At 49.6% G+C, this 21166-nt stretch overlaps 8 protein-coding genes across 8 annotated transcripts; 4 read left to right on the top strand and 4 right to left on the bottom strand.

The window, feature by feature from the left end:
- Positions 1-1310: 1310 nt before the first annotated feature.
- Positions 1311-2777, bottom strand: VTN77DRAFT_3969 (uncharacterized protein; the record flags this gene model as incomplete). The annotated part of the gene is made up of 3 exons (XM_069419975.1): positions 1311-2072; positions 2138-2456; positions 2524-2777. The coding sequence occupies 3 exons, from the start codon at positions 2775-2777 to the stop codon at positions 1311-1313; spliced, it is 1335 nt and encodes a 444-aa protein (XP_069278087.1).
- Positions 2778-3499: 722 nt separating this feature from the next.
- VTN77DRAFT_3968 (uncharacterized protein) lies at positions 3500-5523 on the top strand (the record flags this gene model as incomplete). Its single annotated transcript, XM_069419974.1, has 4 exons — positions 3500-3664; positions 3734-3752; positions 3821-4170; positions 4252-5523. The coding sequence occupies 4 exons, from the start codon at positions 3500-3502 to the stop codon at positions 5521-5523; spliced, it is 1806 nt and encodes a 601-aa protein (XP_069278086.1).
- Positions 5524-6744: 1221 nt separating this feature from the next.
- VTN77DRAFT_3967 (uncharacterized protein) lies at positions 6745-7523 on the bottom strand (the record flags this gene model as incomplete). Its single annotated transcript, XM_069419973.1, has 2 exons — positions 6745-7041; positions 7458-7523. The coding sequence occupies 2 exons, from the start codon at positions 7521-7523 to the stop codon at positions 6745-6747; spliced, it is 363 nt and encodes a 120-aa protein (XP_069278085.1).
- Positions 7524-8356: 833 nt separating this feature from the next.
- On the top strand, positions 8357-11530 carry VTN77DRAFT_3966 (uncharacterized protein; the record flags this gene model as incomplete). The annotated part of the gene is made up of 3 exons (XM_069419972.1): positions 8357-8636; positions 8740-9081; positions 9135-11530. 3 exons carry the CDS (start codon positions 8357-8359, stop codon positions 11528-11530), a joined length of 3018 nt encoding a protein of 1005 aa, XP_069278084.1.
- A 1115-nt stretch (positions 11531-12645) lies between these two features.
- Positions 12646-14465, bottom strand: VTN77DRAFT_3965 (uncharacterized protein; the record flags this gene model as incomplete). Its single annotated transcript, XM_069419971.1, has 3 exons — positions 12646-12942; positions 13009-14009; positions 14072-14465. The coding sequence occupies 3 exons, from the start codon at positions 14463-14465 to the stop codon at positions 12646-12648; spliced, it is 1692 nt and encodes a 563-aa protein (XP_069278083.1).
- A 2644-nt stretch (positions 14466-17109) lies between these two features.
- VTN77DRAFT_3964 (uncharacterized protein) lies at positions 17110-18185 on the top strand (the record flags this gene model as incomplete). The annotated part of the gene is made up of 2 exons (XM_069419970.1): positions 17110-17628; positions 17826-18185. 2 exons carry the CDS (start codon positions 17110-17112, stop codon positions 18183-18185), a joined length of 879 nt encoding a protein of 292 aa, XP_069278082.1.
- Positions 18186-18325: 140 nt separating this feature from the next.
- VTN77DRAFT_3963 (uncharacterized protein) lies at positions 18326-19339 on the bottom strand (the record flags this gene model as incomplete). The annotated part of the gene is made up of 1 exon (XM_069419969.1): positions 18326-19339. The coding sequence occupies one exon, from the start codon at positions 19337-19339 to the stop codon at positions 18326-18328; it is 1014 nt and encodes a 337-aa protein (XP_069278081.1).
- A 371-nt stretch (positions 19340-19710) lies between these two features.
- VTN77DRAFT_3962 (uncharacterized protein) lies at positions 19711-20695 on the top strand (the record flags this gene model as incomplete). Its single annotated transcript, XM_069419968.1, has 4 exons — positions 19711-19740; positions 19812-20046; positions 20115-20418; positions 20476-20695. 4 exons carry the CDS (start codon positions 19711-19713, stop codon positions 20693-20695), a joined length of 789 nt encoding a protein of 262 aa, XP_069278080.1.
- Positions 20696-21166: the final 471 nt, after the last annotated feature.

Genomic DNA, 21166 nt, shown 5'->3' with positions numbered 1-21166 from the left:
AAAAAAAAAAGAAAAAAAAAGAAAAAAAAGAAAAAAAAGAAAAAAAAAGAAGGAATGGTGTCAGTGAAGACCCTATGGGTATAAATATATATATCTTGCACGAGGGGGCCACAACAGTACAGCGGTGAAGTTTTATATAACTCTCATAGGAAAAGGGATTAAGACCAAAGACTGCATGTGCTACAGGAATCGCATAGTGGCAACTTGCATAAATTAATTGTATTTATCGTTCTGGGGAGAAGAGATGGTTCATTCTATAGTATCTGTTTTTGTTGTTTTTTGGAACCTATACCTAAGACAATATATATCCCTGTATACCTTACCATACTATATATATCTCAAAAGAGCAGACAGACAGGAAGATAGCACTCTCTCTATTGCCAGTGCAGTTTCTCTCTTCCTCCTTCATTTTCATTTTCCATCCCCCGTTCTGTCTCCAAGAACGCTGGACGAAGCTATTGTATAGGTAACTCTGTTACTGCACTAGCCAGCTTTCCCTTTTTCCCTTTTCACGGCAAAATGTCAGCACAAATGATAATGATGATCAATTATTTTGACCAAACTAAAACTCCTATTTGACAGCTGACAAGAACAAAAAAAAGACAATGATCAGAAAATACCAATCCCACAATGTAATTTAATCAACCCCCTCCTAGGATTTTTTTTGTTGGACTTATAATCAGCCTATCTTCTCTATCTTCTCATCTCAGGGGACAGTTTGCTTTTACAGGTGAAGATAGGTCGTTGTTGGAACTCTGACACGTATGACACGTGATGATGGGCAGGATGGATCACAGACAAATGAGAATATGCCACAACTACCTACCCTGATGGATTACCACCACTTCCTTCCTTCCTGGAGCAGACTAATAGACTATCAGCTGATCTCTCATCTGCTGGGTATTCATTCTTGGTTCTAATCGGGGTTGTTGTCACCATGTCAAGGGGTTTGCTGGCGCAGAAAGAGAGAGGGGGATAAAAAGGACTGAGGGTTGGGAGAGGATAGCAGGAGAGGCAGGGCATGCAATGAGAAGTGAGCTTTCTCCTGACTTTCCTTTTCAATCATGTCATCCGTACATACATATTCTTTGCTCTTTCCCTTTCTATTTTTGAGAACTGCGATGATAGATGCTTTGTTCGAATCGATCTGATGCCATACCATGCTGTTGTCTTATCTATCACATCGTATACTGTACACTGCTGATTCACAAAACCAACTCTGAAGCTGCAATAATGGAAGACCGCTTTCTGTGCATATTTACTAACAATGCATAGAATGAGATGATGCTGAAAAGCGCTTATGTGCTTCCTCAATGCAATAACTGCTGCAGCTGCTGCAGATCCTCCCTGCTGGGAACCACCCTCCAGCACCAACCGCACCAGCTTCGGTGCTGGCCAGATTCCTCCGGTAGCAGATATGTGCCTGTCTCACGCTCATCCTCGTGCTCAACGACACAGGCACCCACGGTAACTCTCTTCTTCACCTTGTGTTTGACGACACCGCCGATACCAACGATCTCCTGCCTGAAGTATCCCGGCGCCTCATTGTCGCGGTTGTCCAGCCTTTCAACTTGCATCGAGTCACCACGCCCATGATTGTGCAAACGAGATGATCCATAACCATAAACATGATGGCCATGGCTGTGATCGGACAGCCCCGCGACCGATCCGTCAGCCTCGCAGTCGACTTCTAGCTCGATCTCCTGGGCAGCTAAACAACTCTCCCCACGCCCGCACTTGACGCCCTGGCAGCCGTCGCCGATGCCTGTCCCCATAGCACCTCCCAGATACGTACTGTAGCGGGTCCGCCAACTCCATACGCGCCTGTATGTCGTGTCATTGTTGCGCAGCGACTGCCCACACGTCTGACACAGCCATACCGCCTCTTCGCAATGACATGGCGTGCGTGCAAAAGCAGACGCGGTAAAACTCGGTGGATCGTTGCGCAGTACGCTTTCAAGATGCGGCGTCGGAGCAAGATGGCGAACCAATGGTGCTGTACGGCAGGTGGTGCAAAGACGGCGAAGGCGGTTCTTAAGCATTGCATTGCTTGGGGGTTTGATGGTACAGTTCTATGACAATAATCTTAGCATGCAGTTGCGCAGTATGGGAATGGCTTATTGCAGGGTCACTCTACCCTACACACCACCCTGGAGCATCTCCGGCACTCCGCAACCATGTCGCGAGCACATTTCCCAATTTTACCGCTGGTGAGTCTCCTAGCTTCTGAGGTATCTGGACTCATCAACTGAATGACATGTTTTAGGCTGTCCGGTATGGCTGCCCCTTCGCTCAATAGATCAGAAACCGTTTGCACATACTCGTTCTCACAGCGCAAGGTCTCCTTGATCAGCTGATGGCGGAACGGTAATAGGTTGGTTCGAAACTGACGGCATGTCCGGGAGAGCGCGTCTAGCGTGTTTAAATCAACGGATCTAGCAATCTGCTTGACGACACTGTTTATCTTGATTAGCGTCTATACCGCAAAACGGCATTGCCTAGATAGATTTGGGTCGTCCATACGGATAGCAGCTCAGAGCGGCGGCGAAGGCGTTAACATTCGGACTGTCACGCTTCTCGGAAGAAGATGCCGTCACGCCGACATCGTCGTCTGCCTGGTGTGTTCCATCCTGATAAGGAGACGACGGTTTTACACTGGACAAGATTGCCGACTTCTCAGGCAGGCCGGAAGAGTGGAGAAGATCTCCAGCATCACCTGGCCGGTGGTGATGGCCGCCATCGTGCGAGTCCTTGTCATAGTCGACAAACACCACCATCCTGTCCGACGGAGGAGACAGGAAACAGATCCGCAGGGCTCATAGGAGCCAGAGGGCAGAGCGTGATGACAAAATGGAAATATACATTAGTTCCGGGAGAGAGCCGGTAGGTTGATGCAAGATGAATCAACGTCGCAACAAAATACATCACAGAGCAAGATCGACTTCGACGAGCGCCACACTGGGCAGTCAGTCGCGGGGCAGATTTGCTGCCTCAGGCTCCAAATTACGAAACCCCGCAGCGCTGCATCTTTCCCCTCATCTCAAAGCTACCCCTTTTGTTTGCCAATGGTAAGTGTTCGGTATTTTCTTCCAGAGATTATTGAGATTGTTATTATTAAATAATAATCTCAGTCAGGGCAATATCTCTTATCTTTGATTCGTCTTCATAGATTTCCCCGCTTCCTGGAATGGAAGGTCGTACGCGATCCCGACGTCGGAGATGATCCGCTCAGATAATTAAATACTGTACTACTGACAAATGCCGAGGAGGGGAGACCTCGCCCCAGAGGAGATAAAGCGTCACTGGTCCACCGGAATACGGCAGCGCTCATGCGACAAGTTGCCTTTTGATATCTGAGATTGATTCTTCATTGAAGAGTTAGGGATGAATTGATATCCCCGAGATCAACAGAACAACCCTGATTATTTTGGTCCAGCAGTCGACAGGAAGCAGACTATACATATATCGTGGTTGATTGTTAGCGCCCATCCTTCTCAAAATGCCACTCAACGCCAAGGCAATTTATCCAGCATCGAATCTTGACTTCTTCTCTGTCCCCAGTCGACGGAGTGTCGTCCACAGCACCAATGGCATCGTGGCCTGTACGCAACCTCTTGCCGCGGCGGCAGGACAGAGGATTCTCAGGGAGGGTGGAAATGCAGCGGTATGTCTTAAAAAGATGATAGAGATATTCTTGATGATCTTCTCTGACTGAAGGTTCGATGCTCTCTAGGATGCTGCTGTCGCAGTCGGTATTTAAGTCATTCCCACCTATGATGTTTGCTATGAAACTAATGTGGTATGTGCATCGCGTTGATAGCTGCCGCATTAAACGTCACTGAGCCTGCTTCGACGGGAATCGGTGGAGACATGTTTTGCCTCTTCTATAATGCCAAAACCAGAAAGATCCACGCGCTCAATGGCTCGGGCCGCTATGCTGCGAACGCCACCCTAGCCGATATCAGGAGAGATCTGAAATTGGAGCCCAACCAAGTAGGAACCATTCCGAAGAGGAGCGTTCTCGCGGCGACGACGCCAGGTGCGGCAGCGGGATGGGTTGATACAGTCGAGAAGTTTGGCAGTGGAAAGCTCTCCCTTGAACAGATCTTGATGCCTGCCATTGAGCTTGCTGAGGAGGGTTTTCCTGTGTCTGAGATCTCTTCTCAATTAGTGAGTTATCCAATTTTGGCAGCTGTGAACAGCTTGTACCTACTCCCAACTCTTGCTTAAGAAGCTGACCTGGATATTTAGTGGAACAATAACGAGAAAGCCATCCGGGAGGCGTCTCCTAACTTTAGAGAGATGCTCAAAGATGACCCAAAAGCGCAGGATGGAGTGAGAGCTCCCCAGCCAGGTGAAATTATGAGAAACCCAACACTTGCTCGGACATTCAGGACCCTTGCAGCGGAGGGCAAGAAAGGGTTTTATGAAGGCCGTATCGCGGAGGCGATAGTGAAGGTGGTGCAGGATCTTGGGGGCTACCTTACCTTGGATGACCTCAAATACCACGCAGAGACTGGCAGCCAGGAGGTTGACGCAATCTCGCTCAAGTTTCACGGCCAGGGCGTAGGGAAGAAGCAGGGTCTCGACGAGTCAGAACAGGGAGTCGAGGTGTGGGAGCACCCTCCGAATGGCCAAGGTATCGTGGCTCTGATGGCGTTGGGAATCTTGGAGGAGCTGGAGCGTGCGGGCAAGATCCCATGCTTCACCGAAGCACAGCATAATTCCGCTGAATACCTTCATGCCGTGATCGAGAGTCTTCGCATCGCCTTTGCGGACGCAAACTGGTGGGTGACGGATCCTGATGTCAAGAAGGTTCCTGCTCAAGAATTGATCTCGCGTCCCTACCTTGCCGAGCGCGCGAAACTTTTTGACCCTAACAAAGCTGCCGACCTCCTGGACCACGGAAGCCCGGCTCATAACCATTCCGATACGGTCTATTTTGCCGTGACTGACAAGGAAGGAAACGGGATGTCTTTCATTAACAGTAACTATTACAGTTTCGGAACCTGTATTATCCCAGAGGGCTGCGGATTCACTCTGCAGAACAGGGGCGCCAACTTCTCCCTCCAAGAAGGGCATCCCAATGTGCTCGCCCCGCGCAAGCGGCCATATCACACCATCATTCCTGCCATGATTACCAATCTCGACGGGTCTCTACACTCAGTGTACGGAGTCATGGGCGGGTTCATGCAGCCCCAAGGCCACGTCCAGGTTCTTCTCAACATGTTAGCGTTCAACTACAACCCCCAGGCGGCGCTTGATGCTCCGCGGATCTGCATTGCAGCGGGGACGCCTGGGGTCGGCCAGACCGTGGACGGAACCATTTATGTGGAAGAGGGGATCAGTGAGGAAGCCGTGGAGGGTCTGCGCAAGCGGGGACACAAGGTGGAAGTTCTGACGGGATTCAAGAGGGGCACGTTTGGTCGGGGTCAAGTGATCCGGTGTCACTACGATGATGGGAAGCTGGTCTATAGCGCTGGAAGCGACCCGAGGGGGGATGGAATGGCTATTCCGTTGTAAACCTGCTGTATAGAGATGTCAATTTGGATATTTTCGTTGCAATTTGCCTTGTCGATCCGTCATGTCTGATCATCACAAATGGAGATATATCCTGCAGTTATTGTACCTACCTAGTGCCTATCAGTTTCTTCTGAACTGAGAGAATTATTATCGCCCATTCCTTTCATGGGAAGCCCCAGGTTGGGAGAGGGGAAAGGGAACTCAAAAAATCAACGAATCCGTCGAGAGCTGCGATTAGCCCATCACATGCAATTCAACAACTTCTGCGTGAGGGGAAAGAAGAAGACCAAGTCACTCAATTAGTCTGTTTCTTCCGCAGGGTTGTTTGGGAGGGCATATCGTAATCGCTTCTTATTGTGAGTGGTGGCCAGCCATATCTATATCATGCACACCACTCCCATCATTCCTTGCCTTGGTCATCAATGCGAACCTACGGAGTAGTCTAAGTATTTCTGCTTTGCTAGCGCCTTAGCCGCAGACCACAATAGCGTGGTGTGCATGCCTAAGGCAGCAGGGTGATGGTTATGCAAGTTTCCTGATATGGAAAAAAGTTAAAGAGAGAGTGTGACATAAGCTGACAGCCTGTCAATCAGTGCATTGACAAATACAGTTGTCTCTGCAGGGAGCAGTATTGTTGTGATTATTCGCTAAAACAGTCGCAATTGTAGCCTTTTTTTTTTGCATTTGATGAATTGAGTCTCGAACTGAAGAACAGACCTTGAGGTTTCGGTCTGGGTCAAGCGAGCACTCCAAAGGAATCATTCTGGGCATCAATTTTTCGCCTAAGCCCAGAGCATTACATTTGATCAGCCAAAATTAGCAGTTTTTGGGGACAGGACCGTTGGGACCGCTTCTCTGCGCCCCAATCTGGACGCGATCTTTTCATGTCAGCAAGATGCACACGCATGCATACGCATGCATTGGTGATATATGAGCATATCACGACAGCCACACGAAAATTGGAGACCTGTTTTCCTTCTCGATCAATGCTCTCCCTCTCGGGTAGCTTCGGTATGTATCACGTTGGGGAAAGAAAATGCCCTCAGGCCTTCGAGTCTTCGACACAGTCGAATCCAGCGTCCACGTGGAGGACGGCAATATGTTCGCACTTCAGCCCTGTGTCAATAATATTTAGGCACGAAAAACCAAAGACAAATCATTCTCCCATCATTATTTTGACTTTCAGGCTGTCAGATGGGACGATGTTCTAGATGTCAGAGATCAGGCATTTCGGCATTGGGTGTGCACAACTGGATGTTTCAAATCGCATTGACACATCGAAGCAAGACGAATCGCATTGGAGCCCTTTGGTCTTTCTTTGTCCACTGGCAGAGTGCAGGGCTGTTGTTTAATGTATGTTGTGTGCGGCGCAGAGACCTGCGGAGTACCTCGCAGGAACTGTGCAATCGACGCCCTTCGCTCCTGCCCAATCAGATCCTGCCAGAACATCGCTTCCGTCTCGGCCCGTCTTCCCCCGTCTCCCGCCTCACGCGCCTTCCCTATTTGGGCGTCATCCACCTGCGTCCAGTTCGCAACGTTCCAAGGTTACTTTGCCCGTCGTCTCCATCAGGCCTCGTTTGTCAAGAATCCAATGGAATCAACGTCCCTGATCTCGCTGCCTTTCCTTCTGTGAGCCTGCCCTGCCACCTCATCCAGATGCACGTATGTATAGGTACCTCAGCTGAAACAATTGACTCTTCCTGCCGGGTTGTTTCAGTCGAAATGACGGCTGGAAGTGTGGCACTGGAATTGAGGCCTAAGCCGGGCATCATATGCTTCAGGACAATGAAATTGATTGCGACTGCCCTTCAGGTCGGGGTTGGCCGGCCCGTATGATGATTTCGCTTCACTTTGAACAGACCACTCATCTTGCATGTATCTTGCAGGACCTATTTCCTGACCAGCTTCTTGGATCTGGAACCGCATTGCCTTACATTAGCAGCTTGCTCCCGATGCGGCTTATTGGCGGAGACGTTGGGCAGGAATGACAGTATTGGCATCGCGATGCGGAGCTGTCCTGAAATAATACCCTCTCTTCTGAGAGATAGGGATTACTCAGCCAGCAGGTGGCTTCTGATGGGCCCGTATCTGATGCGATTCACACAGATCATTGGGACGATATGTGCATCACCCGCAGCATGCGCCGTTCAGACCCATGTGCTATGATACTACGAGCCAGTGACTATGGCTTCTCCTCCAATTCTCCCCACGCTTCCAGCCCAGCCCCTCACTGGCCCAAAGCGCTGCGGGATCATGACGGCCTTTACAATCCGCTTTAGGATTTGCCCTACATTCCCACACCTTTTTACAGGAACCTCTCGGGCCGTGAGACGTGGCCCCAGTTGAATTGAGTTCCCGGGACAATTGGTCGATGCGGATGCTGATCCCGAAATACACTCTCGATGCCCCTATCCGGCTGATCGGATTACTATGAAAGGGAGGGTTGCGCTGCATTCGCGTTCGCTAAACAGCTTCACTACGGCTATTCCATGCTGTGATCACCGGCATAGCGGCCTTTCCCTTTCTGTCCTCAATTACATGAGCGGGTCTGTTCTGTTGGACTCTTCTGGTCCTCCCCCTTTCGTTATTACTTCGATTGCGGCCACACGTTGCTCTGTGTAATTACTTGCAGAAGCCTGTCTTTCCCATTGTTCCACTCACTTGCCACGCGAAGGTATCCAACTTCTCTTCCTGCCGTGATTCGTGATCGTTATGAGTAAGGGCAAGAAGAAGAATAAGAAGAAGACTCGTCTCAACTTCACTTCTCACCCGGGTATAGAAGGCAGCAATTCCACCGAGTTAGACGCTGGCAAGACAATTACAGCTCCCGAAGATGGAGCAGCCACAGTTGCAGTATGCACAGCTCCCTAAGTTCCAGTATCAGAGCTTCAACGACCATCATTATCAAACGTTTGATCGTCAGACTCTGAAATTTTCATATTATCCTATTGTCCCTAAGGCTACGGTATCTTTGTCGTCGGACTCCAATGCAAACGTTGCTGACGCGGAACCGGAAAAGGGAGACGATACGATCAACCCCGTAGCTGAAGAAAAGACCTCCGAGGAGAACCCTCCACCTCCTACCGAAGAGTCTTCATCTCCCGAACCCGGAGGTAAGCTGGTTCTTTCCTCGGCTGCGAGATCTATTTGTCTCGTTGATCACCATGAGTGACCGCAATCTGCTAATATTTTGTCTTGCGCTGTGTTTGCATTCAGCTGCAGATTCATCAGAATCACCTGCTCCTGACTCCGAGACTCCAGAATCTTCCAGTGAACCCCAAGACAAGACGGATCAAAACGAGGCGGACCAGGAGGCTGTAGCAGGCACCAAAAATTCGAGCAAAAATCAAGAAATTGACTGTAAACCTGATGACACGGGCGACAAAAGTGGGAACGATGGGCAGAATGCCACCGAAAATCAATCAGCAGAGGAGAATAGTTCTTCCGACGTCCAAGCTCAAAACGGTAGTTCAGAACCCGGCAATGATGACAAGACAACAGAGGAGGCGGGTGCAGCCGATAAACCAGCCGATGGCGAGGATGGATGGGACAGCAATGGTGTGTAATAAACCACCTAGTTTGGTATGTACGTCAGTCCGCTGACTTATCAGACGACATTTTTCCAGAATGCGATCCTTCTGCAGAAGCAGATAAGGTGCAGGCGGAAAAAGAGGCTGAGGCCAAGCAGGCAGAAGAGGATGCTCGAGAAGAAAAAGAAGCAGCAGAAAAAGAAGCAGCAAGCAACATTGAAGAGATCGTAGAAGATCCAGAAATATCAAACGATCCTGCAGATGAAGATGGGAAAGAGGAGCCCACAGGGAATTCCGAACAAAACGAATCATCAACGGCCGAAAACGAAGTAGAAAAGGACGACGCAGAAACACAAGACAATGCTGAACCAGAATCGACCGATGCCACATCCGCGGATTCTGGAGCAGATTCCTCCAACGACAAGGAGGATGAAGCAACAGACGGTGCAGAAGAGCCTACAAAGGCTGACGACGATTCAGACGGCAAGGAGGCTGAAGAAGAGAATGCAGAGAATGCGTCCGCCGAGAATGCTCCTGGTGAAGAAACGCCTGCTGAGGAGGCTTCCCCCGAGGAGGAAGCGGCCGAAGAAAAGCAAACAGGAGAGGAAGTGGCTGAGGACGATACCAAAGAGACGCTATCAGAAGACGCCTCAGCTGATGCAGAAGAGCAACCCGCCGAAGAGGAGGTAAAAGCAGCTGAAGAGGAACAAGGCGAAGGGGAACTGGAAGATGCACCTCTAGAAGAACCACCCAAAGAGACAGAAGAAAGTCCAGAGGAAGCCCCGACTGAAGAGGAGGCGGAAAAGACGGAGGAAGATTCAGCAGAAACGGCAGCGGCTGAAGAAGAGTCACACAAAGAGGCTCCTGCCGATGAAGCGCCTGCTGAAGAGGCTGAAAAGACTGCAGAAGAGGGACCTACTGACGATGTTGCCTCTGACGATGCATCGGTAGAAGAAGCTGCCGCCGAAGAGACTCCGGAGGAAGAGGCCCCAGCAGAAGAAACTCCAGCAGGAGAGGCTCTAGCAGAAGGGGCTCCTGTCGAGGAGGCTATTGCTGAGGAAGAAGCTTCTGCAGAAGAGTTTCTAGCAGAAGAAGCTCCCGCCGAGGAAGCCCTGGTAGAAGAAGCACCAGCAGAGGAAGATCCAACAGAAGAAGAGCCAGCAGAAGAAGAGCCAGTGGAAGAAGCTCCAGTTGAGGAGGCTGTCAAGGAAGCCCTGGCAGAAGAAACTCCGACAGAAGAAACTCCTGAGGAGGCCTCCGCTGAGGAAGCCGCAGCAGGAGAAGCTCCAGCAGAGGAAGCTCAAACAGAAGTAGTGCCGGCAGAAGAGGCTCCAGAAGAAGAGGCTCCGAAAGAAGAGGCTCCAAAAGAGGAGGCCCCGGCAGAAGAAACTCCAGCAGAAGAGGTTCCAGTAGAAGAAGCATCTGCTGAAGAGGTGCCAGCAGCAGAGACTCCTATTAAGGAGGCTCCTTCTGAGGAAGCTCCAATAGAAGAGCCAGCAGAAGAAGCTCCAGAAGAAGAGGCTCCTGCTGAGGAGGCCCCAGCAGAAGAAACTCCAGCGGAGGTCCCAGCAGAAGAAGCTCCTGCTGATACTCTAGCTGAGGAAACCCTGGAAGAAGAAGCGGAGGCTACCGGCGACAGTGCTGTCCTGAATTCTCTTCAAGATAGTTCGGAACATCAGACAACCTTACCTGAGAGTTCGCGGAGAAGGAGACGTACTTCTGGTTGGACCCGTGAGCAGCGCCTTTCAAAAAGCTCGACGGAGAGCCATCGTCCCCATTTGGAACGTCCCAAGGGTGAACATGGACTGTTCAAGAATCGGTGGGCTATGGCCCTTGAAGAGGCCCGACGGCAACAGGAAGCAAAGCAACAGGCTAAGCTCAGGCTGGAACGAAGTAAGATGGAGCAGCAAAGGAGAGACGAGAAGGCATCTAGAGAGAGACATGCTGCTGAGAAAGCAAAGCATTCTCACAGGCGAAGTATGTTATCTGATGAGAAATCAAGAAGACATCAGTCTTCGGAGCATTCCTCAAGCCACGACCGAAGAAAAAGACGGGACCCCTCCCCGAAACCATCGTCAGACCTGACTACGTGGCATCGAAACTTGGTCAAGTATCTGACGACCGGGGAATCCGACACGAATGGCCCATTCCTGCGGGTAAATGGCGCTAATGCCACTCCTCTGAGGTCCGACCAATCAAGGCGATCTTCTACTACGAGCCACTCCCATTCACACACCCATCACAGTCGTCGTTCTCGCGAGGAAAGACCATCTAGTGGCTCAGCATCACATGAACGAGAAGAAAGCAGCGGACGAGAAGAACGAAGAGATCGGAGAAGACACGATGACGAGAGACGACGAGAGAGGGAAAGCTACGGTGAGAGCTCTCGTCACCATAGGCGGAAACGTGAAGAAGCACCGCCGCCACCGCAGTCTCGATTCAAGGCCCTTCTCAAAGCTGCTATCCCTGTTCACTAGGTGAATTTTGATATTTCTGAGCAGGGCGACTTTGTCTTTTTGATATTATGCTTCTTCTTCTATTGTGTGTTTTTTGAGGATTTTTTTTTTCAATACATTTCGGCCTGTATGTGGCTCATCTGGAAACGGAGGCATACATTTACACCACGCATTACTAGCGGAACAGAAACAGGAACAGGTACAGGTACAGGGGATCGATCAATCGACGATCTGGAACACAGGAGAGGACAGTTATGTATCGACAGATACAGATGTACGAGATAATGATGATGACGGCATGTCTTTTATTTTATGTATGGCTCACTTCCTTCGGGGGATACATTTTCCAGCGCACAACTCTTGTATTCTCATTTATCTTGTCAGTTTCAAATTTGTTCGGTGTTTTTTTTTGCCTTTGGGGTTTTGTGTTAATAATCTATTGATTGATTCGTTGAATGTCTTACCTTACGTCCCCTTCGTCTAATTAATTAATTCATTTTAATTAATTTAAATAAATTAAATTTTCAATCAAGATGCGGCATATTATATTACACTTGAAAATAATTAAAATATATATATATGTTAACTGATAACAAACAGGTATGGGATCAAGGAAATACATATTCCCCCCCCTCCCCCCTTACGATGTAGGGTAGGGTGGTAGATAGAGTAGACGATTTCCTGCTTGCGCTCGTTCCCTTCTTTCTTGCAAGACTATGTTTCATGTTCTATTCTTTTTTTTCTTTCCCCTTGACAGACTTCGCTCGAAATACGTATAAATTCCTGGTCAAAGTTGGCAATGTAAAGAGGTACATGTACATACAGTCAGGTCTTATGAGAAGAAGTTACTGCATATCGATAACGGAATCATTATCATCAGCATTACTACTTCCTAAAACTATGAACATTACCAGGTGCCGGACCCTGAATCGCGGAACAAGAGTCATGACCATCGTCGATACTTCTGCAGCAAAGAAAAAGGAACAAGGCCAGATGCCCTATTTCCAAAGTCCGTAATCTAGCCCATGCCCGAAAGAACGAAAAAGCAAAATGCAGACGAGAGTACTTCACACGTCTGCGCGTGACCCATGATGTATGTGCTATACATATGTGCATAATAATATATACGGCGAAGGTTACTTCGCAAGACCGTCCATCGACTGCCTCCATCGAGGGCCCATCTTCCTCATGATGAGGATCACCGACCCGCTCACGAGTCCGAGCACTCCGAGAATCGTAAAGAGCCATCCATTGCCTATCGCATGAATGATTGGAGAAGCGACGACGGCGCCAACGCAAGAGCAGATGTTACGCACGAAGTTGTTGAGCGCGACTCCAGCGGATGACTTCTTGGGCATGAACTCTGTCAACATGGTTGTTGCCATACCGAAGATGAGCATTGATCCGCAGCCAAAGAAGAAGTTGGCGATCATCTTCCTTACATGTTAACTCAGATCTTTCGTGGGGATTCATCAAATTTGCTGTGGAAAGAAACGTACCGGAGCGAGCCAAAAAACACCCTTTTCCACGGTCCAGCCATACCATACCAACGCCGCTGGGTAGAGTAAGGCCCCAAGGAAGGCATTCTCGCGCATGCGGTCTTCGGGCCGGTAAACCAACCGTCCTTTTTCATCATATCTGTTGGCCTTCTTCGCTTCCCGATGCATGATCTTGTCCATCCAACGGCCGCCAAAGAAACTGGTGAGCACATATCCCAGTGAATTCGGAATATACAGGAAGCCGACAACAAGCGTAGAAAAGTTGTAAGGTGGCCCCCCAAACGTCTCTTGAATGCTGACATTCAGCACATATAAACACCCAAAGGTGATGCTTGCATAATAGACTGTCACCAAGACAGGTGGGTAGCGCAGGTAAAGAATGATTTTCAACGGGTCCAGGAAGGCCATTTTCAGAACTTTCAACCACTTGGCAGTATTGCGAACCATCTGTGAAGAGACTCGACTTGGGGTACGGTCCAGGGATGTTGTTTGTTGCGCTTCCACGAGAGGCTTTTTTCGGGCCGCCAGGGTCTCCGGAAGGGCCAGGAAGATGAACAAGACGGTGACACCGCCGAATATCACCATGAACCATAACGTACTCCTCCAGCCCCATCGGTTGGCCAGCGCACCGCCAATGATGGGAGCGAACAGGGGGCCACACAGGGGCCCTAAGTAGAAGATACCCATGGCCCTCCCTCGTTCACGGACATCCCAAAGGTCTGCAATCGTCCCTGCGCCCACAGCTTGTACCGATGCAGAAGCTCCACCACTCAACATCCGCATCACGATAAGCATGCCTATCGATCCTGAAATGGCGCAGAGGACGTTGAACACCGCGAAAAGCACAAAAGACACGAGGTAGATAGTCCGTCGGCCTAGTGCTTCGCTGAAAGAAGACCACCAGAGGGGAAATATGGACATACTAAGCATGTACAAGGCGACTGACAGATTAGTGACGGTTGGGGTAGTGTTCAAGTCGCGCGACACTTGCGATAACGATGCTGGTGGTATTTCTCTATAAGCCGGTGCTTTATTGACGAGTGTGGGTAGGACGCTGACTTACGGAAGAAGATGGAGCTACCCATGGGAGCTGCCACAGCTGCCATAGCGACTACGAAAGTGAGAAACCACTTCGTCTTTCGAGGGTAAGTCTTGGGATTCTCCACTTCTGCGATCAGAGTGAATTGGCCAAACAATCCTCGACGCTTTAATCGAGGCACAGGCACTGGAGGCCCCAGCTCTGTCGAGACACGCTGAACAGGGGAGGCATCCTCGATACTTTTGTCCTCGGTAACGGCGAGCAGACTGGGGTTTGGAGAGATGGAATGACTATCTCCGCTGGCAATCGTTTCAGCCTTTGACTGAGAGGCAACTTCGGCATCATCCTCTGCGGTTGTCCTTTGGGAAGACTCTTCCGGCCCAGCGGCCTCTTCTTCGTCAAAAACTTCGGTCTGCATCTCCCAGTAACAATGCTGAAAAGGGAAGTCGAGTTATTTCAATGAAGGCGTTTAATACAGCTCCTCGGGGAAGCGTCAAAAGCTGGATGACGAGGAGATTTGCTTTCTTGCTGAATAAAAGTGAGACTGAGAGGAGACTATATTATTGATTGGGTCACATGAGCCGGTAGCAATAGCAGACAGTCTGCAAAAGATGTGCAGTACAACGATTGTTGGCAGCGTAGTGTATACCAGAGTAATATCATGGACGGATGTATAGATACTGCAGCAATCCGCCCATAGGTCGAGACAACAAAGAAAGATGAGGTATACAGAACACCGTCCTGGCAATGGACAGTCGCGAAGAAAGAGAAAAGAAAGAGTCGGGCATGGTGGAGACCTGGACAATATGAAGAGACAGAGCTCCATAAGAGGCAAGCATGGGCCACGAGATACCAGCCGAGTACCTTCCCGGCGCCGGCCTAAAACAGAGATATCCACAGGCTATTACCCCTCTCGGCCTTAAGTGAGCCTACCTAGGTACTCTAATTCAAAGATCGCGCCGGCGCCCGGGACGGTTCTCCAATCTCTTGCTTCGAAAGGTTCCTTGTGGAGAAGCCGTTGTATCGGCATTGACTGTATCTCGCGACCCGTGACATTTCGGAATGACATGCAACAGACAATCGCCATCATTGATGACTCCTCATTGGAAATCAAAGCGACGAGCCAAAGGCGCAATAAAGAGCGGGGGTCAGATCACTCCGTAATTGATTGCAGTCGTTCTTCTGACCGCCGGGGTTGTTTGCGGTGGTATCTGGCGGCGGGTCAATGCTTAGCCAGTCACGATGGGCGGTGGGCGTGCCGTGATTTCCGATCCTGCCAAACTAACACCTCGTCATCCCGCCTGCGGATTGCCGAGCTTTCAGATAGACGAAGTATATCCTCCGTATGCTGTTCTTTAGTCTGAACGGATCAACAGGAAGCAATTTATCTCTGTCGTGACTCGTCCTCAGAAATGACATGCTCAAGTATTATTCTTCGCTCAACGGGTATCTTGGCGGAAACCAGGATGATAGAGAAAGAATATCGACCAATTAGAATACGGCACAGTGTGGTATTACTAATGCCGAATAACTTGATATTTTTGAGCAATTATTCTCAGCCATGCAGCTCGTTCAATGTCTCTGGGGCAATCATAGTTATACAGGTCAACGAGAAAAATTTAAAATGGGGGAGTATTGATAATAGTTAATTTTCACAGGCAGATGCAATCGATATCAGCCTTTCTTATCTGCGAGAGTGAAATTCTGATACAAGGAGACTGCTTGCTTTTTTTTTTTAGGTATGTATGTTAGACTGCTGAGAGCATGCACAGTCTGAAACTGAAAATGCTCTATAAAATGAATGGATTTATTATATTGTTTAAAAAAAAAGAAAAGAAAGAAAAAAAAGAAAAAAAAGAAAGAATACTGGCCACGTGCATCTTAATCGAAATTGCAGCATAGGTTATGCAGACTTGAACCAATCACTAGCAGCTTAGAGGTGCTACTTCCCTAGTGACGTCTGCACGCCAATCACCACATTATTTACTCCGCAAGTTTATCTGTACACCCAACTCCTCAAAGCAAACCAGTATTGTCACCAAGGAAGCTCACTGCAACTGTTTCATTATTGTCTTTTTTTTTTTAGATGAAAATGGCCATTCTCCCTGAAGATCACAGATCGCTCTTGGCCTTCGAAGAAAGATGGTGTTGCCTCTGCTAAAGATTGACAACACTAGGTACGGAACACCTACCTTGCAACCTGGCGTGCGTGGGTTTACGACCTAATATTTTGAGCGAGAAAGAGTAGGATTTGATGCGTCATCCGCTCCCTCCTATCAATAATAATTCCTCTTGGCATTCATGCGCACTTCATTACCTTTCTGAGGTGGTGATTTGTCCTTTTCGGCGTTCGGATCTCTTAGCTCGCACGGTGGATATACCGTACCCGATATAGATCTGCAAGCACATCCGCGCTATGTTGTTACATCGGTGGCCCCACGTTGTTTCACCTCTTTGAAACTGCTGTCCGTGTGCTTTCGACTCTTAACAAGGTACGGAGGATCCCGTACTCTATGTACAAGAATGTACGGAGTACTCCGTACTTGCTTAGCGGACGATAAGCTCTGGTGATCTACACACCGCACAATGCAGATGCATACTCGTTCATCCCCGGTATGGAATGAAGTCTGTGCCAGCCACATTTACGAAGGTTGACGCAGATACGAAGTATTCACTCACTCTACAGAGCACGGGCAGTCCTCTCAACTATTCCAGATCGACTATTATATAATATTACCTCAGGATAGCCCGCTTTGGATGGCGATTGTCCGTGACAGCAAGGTGGGGCACATACAGAGTCGGACGGAACACGTCGACGAGTTCTTTGTTTCTTTCCTCTTCTTTTCCTTATTCGCTACCTGATCATGTAGCCTACTAGGTGGCTCGAATTCGACTCCTTTCTTCAATTGATCGTCGAGGATCAACAGCGCGTTAACGCTATCGAAATTGAGTTGGACAGCTTTTGTTCTGAGAACCACTTGGGTCTTATCGCCAACATCGAACGATCCGGATTCTTGACTAAACCTAACCTATCAAACTCCTGATTTGCCAGCGGGGAAGACATGGCGGCCGCACCAGATAGCACCCCTACAGCACAGCAAACCGACAACGACCGCAATTTCCACATGGCTCAGCTTCAAGGCGACAACTATCTAGAAGGCTGGGCAAGCTTATGGAAGAATAAAGGCGCTGAGCCGCCCTCGTGGGATCGCGGATTCCCCAACCCCGCCCTGGAAGATACGCTCGTCCATGGAAGAGCGCTCCTCGGAGGGCCTCTGATGGAAGAGGAAGGATCTGGCGAGAAAAAGAGAAAGAAGGCCCTTGTCCCCGGCTGCGGTAGCGGTTTCGACGTCTTCCTTCTCGCCAGCTTCGGCTACGATGCCTACGGTCTCGACTACAGTGATGTTGCGGTGGAGATCTGCAGACAGGAGGAGGCCAAGGCCGCTGACAAGTACCCTGTTCGCGATCCTGCTATTGGACGTGGCAAGATGACGTTCGTACAGGGTGACTTTTTCAGCGATGACTGGCTGGACAAGCTCGGTCTGCAGCGGAATAGCTTCGACTTGATCTATGATTACACGGTATGTACTTACCCTACCCTTTATCTTTGTTTTTTTTTTAGTCGCAAGAGTTACCTATTTTATACCATGGCATTTTTAATTGTTATATTGTTATCCTCGATGGTCTTCGTGACGTTCTTTCAGACCACCACAAAATTGGAAAGGGATAAATTACTGACACTGTCTTGCCTCGACTGATGGTTTCGGGGGCTATATAGTTCTTCTGCGCATTGCCACCATCTCTGCGCCCAAAATGGGCCCTTCGTCATACCCAACTCCTCTCTCCTTCGCCCATTGGCAATCTGATCTGCGTTGAATTCCCAACCAACAAAGATCCTCTGTCGGAAGGCCCGCCATACGCGGCACCGCCGGCTGCGTATATGGAACATCTGAGCCACCCTGGCGAGGAGATCCCATACGACTCCAAAGGAAATGTCAAGTTGGAACCCTTGCGCGAGACAAGCTATCTTGGCCTGGAACGGGTATCGCACTGGCAGCCTGAGCGCACGCATGAGGTAGGTAAGAACGAGAAGGGCGAGGTCCAGGATTGGGTTTCAGTGTGGCGTCGACGCCATTAGATGTCGAACAGGTTTCAAACCATGCAGAAAATCGCCTTTCCGCGACCCATTCCCTATTTGAAGAATGGAAGGCTCTCGACTGCTATTTGAGAGTCTCTTTGCCAATCGAAGAGTAGTAATTCATTGCCATCCAATACCTGTCAAGACTTTTGCGTAAGAGCGTTGTAGTGTTCACCCAAACCGTAAGTATGCCTATAATAGGCCAGCCATATTCTCCGTTTGCTTTTCTCGTCGTCATCCAAGTCATCCATGTCGCCGGGCTCGATCTTTTCAATCCTGCCATCGCCCTGTAAGACGTTGATCTCTACTCCATACGCCCTGGCAATCGCCTGCAGTTCTAATTGCCCTCCCCACTCAGCAGTCAATCGGATCTTTTTGGTATATTCATCCAAGGGCTCCTCCATAAATGGAACAAAGTCGTCCTGGTGCTCAAGTATGTAGTCTGCAGTCACCGCCCGCACGGCCCGGTATCCGTCATGTTTGGGGGAGGCAACTGTTTCCACCCGCGATAATGTCGATGGTGAGAGACTAATCCTGCTCGGGTCGGGTCTCAAGCCGAGCCCGAGCTCATCCAGCTGGCACGCGATGGCGGAATACAGGCAGTGTCCATCAGGGTTGATCTCTATCTCTTTCAGTCCCAACCGCTTAAATGCAGCGTCCATCACATCTTTCTCATTTCCTCTGCGATCTGTCTGGTTCGCGGCTTCCTCGGCGGCGAGAGCGGACTGCGCTGCCCGCTCAGCCGCACGACGGGCAAGGCGGGCTTTCTGGCGGTTCGGTTTCTTGCCACGAGGGGCGGGATCAGGATTCGAGGGCGAGGGTGAGGGCGAGGACGACGTTGTGTTGGAAGAGCTGGTTTTCACCTCTGCGTCTGCGGAGACGGAATCGCTCTTGTCTCCGGATGTGCCATTATTTATTTCGTCACCACCATCATCAAGGGTTAAATTCTCCAGGTCATCAGCAGCAGCGGCTATTGTTTCGCCATTTAACTCTGCTATTTCTCTTTGATGTTTCTCATTTAATTCCCGTTGAAGTCTTTCGCATTCATCGTTGATGCCTTTGCGGGTCTTCTTCGTGGCGTTTTTTTTCTTTTGCGTAATTCGTGCTTGCAGATCTCGCTGCTCTTTGCGATGTCTTGCCAAAAGTTCCTCCATCGGGTTCAAAACAATAATAACAGAATTCTATAATCTATCGTGGAAAAGAAAGTAATCTATTAAAAAAGGAAAAAACAAGGGGGCGAACAGAAGTACGGATAGCTGAGAGTAGAGGAATAATTATTTCAGCACCCGCCCCGCAAAACCCTAACCCACGTGCCCTAATCTCTGCCCAGATAGGAAAGCACCTCCTCACTCGGCGCCTGACGCGGAGCCTCGGTATCTTTCCCCGGACTTGGACTCAGGCCGCGAAGTTGCTTACTGTTCGAGATGGATCGTTGGACATGTCCATGGATGGTCCCATCTCGTCATCTTTCTTACTTCTTTCATTCTGAGCCTGCCCTCTTCCCAACCTAGAGAGGAAAGGCAGGATGGATATCCAAAACCTTTTCAATGTCAAGGTTGGGAGGCCCCCCAAGTATCCGATTCCCAAGTATTCTGATGCTAACTGCTTATTGTGATTTCATCTTAGGGCAAAGTCGTCCTGGTGACTGGCGGAGCCAAGGGAATTGGTCGAATGATCTCAGAGGGATATGTGACAAACGGTGCTACGGTCTACATTTCCTCGCGCGATGCGAAGGCCTGCGAGAAGGCTGTGAACGAGCTCAATGCTCTGGGCAAGGGCAAAGCCTACGCCATCCCCGCCAATTTTTACAAAGAGGAGGACTGTCAAAAGTTGGCGGAGGAATTAAAAAAGCGAGAGAGCAGTGAGTCCGCTTCTGTACGTTGTCGTCTTCACGAGAGCCGTCTGACAAAGATTACTCCCACCTTGCAGAACTCCATGTCCTCGTGAACAATTCAGGATCCAATTGGGGTGCCCCCTATGACGAGTACCCGTCCTCAGCGTGGACCAGGGTCCTCACGTTAAATCTTCACCGTGTCTTCGATCTCACGCGCCTTTTGACGCCACTCCTCGAGAAGGCGGCCACTCCCGGAGACCCAGCACGCATCATCAACATTGGCAGCATTGACGGACTTCGCGTCCCGGCTCTGGAGACGTTCGCATACAGTGCCAGCAAAGCCGGCCTGCATCATCTGAGTCGAGTGCTGGCGAATCACCTCGGAAAGAGAAACATCACGTTCGTATCTCGATCCCAATGCAAGTGAAACTGACTAATGTTGTGCTCGCATTGCAGATCGAACACGCTTGCTTGTGGTCCTTTCCAAAGCAAGATGATGGCTGCCACTCTTGAGAAGTACCGGGATGTGATCGAGGCAGGAATCCCACTGGGCCGAATCGGAACTCCGGAGGATGTGGCAGGTGCATGCTTGTTCTTAAGCAGCCGAGCGGGGGCCTATGTGAATGGGGCGACCATCACCGTTGATGGCGGAAGTGTCGTTGCTTCTAAGCTGTAGAATATCGTGTGCAACCTTCACCTGTGTCCCCTGAGAAGATTGGAAGCTCATGTGACCATCCCTTCTCGATCCGCCAAATCCCTAAGATGGATAGCGGTGAAGTTTCCAGCCCAATGATTTGAAGAATTGTTGGGCACAGCCGCACAGCATATAAACATCACTGAGATCGGACCCATTTTTCGATCGATGTTGTAGATTATAGAAGCCTGTCACGAACCCCTGATGACGGGCACATCGACTATTGCAGGTCTGGACTGATCTTTACTTATTACTAAGAGGAATCCCTCATTGTTGGGCATTCGCGAGTGGGTACAAATTGGGTTTCGGTTCGGGTGGAGCGTGCGACATCATATAGTTTCGTCACCGCCAGTACGGTAGCCTCGACCCTCATGAACTATTTGCGGTTCAGGAGGCAACGCTGAGGTGTGAACCCCTTTCATACTACTCCTTTACTTCGTCTTTTCCAGATAT

The sequence above is a fragment of the Rasamsonia byssochlamydoides genome, assembly GCF_041956645.1.
Source record: "Rasamsonia byssochlamydoides strain NRRL 3658 unplaced genomic scaffold VTN77scaffold_28, whole genome shotgun sequence".
NCBI lineage: Eukaryota > Fungi > Ascomycota > Eurotiomycetes > Eurotiales > Trichocomaceae > Rasamsonia > Rasamsonia byssochlamydoides.
Note: the sequence above shows the minus strand (reverse complement) of the source record. Positions and strands in the feature narration are given on the sequence as shown.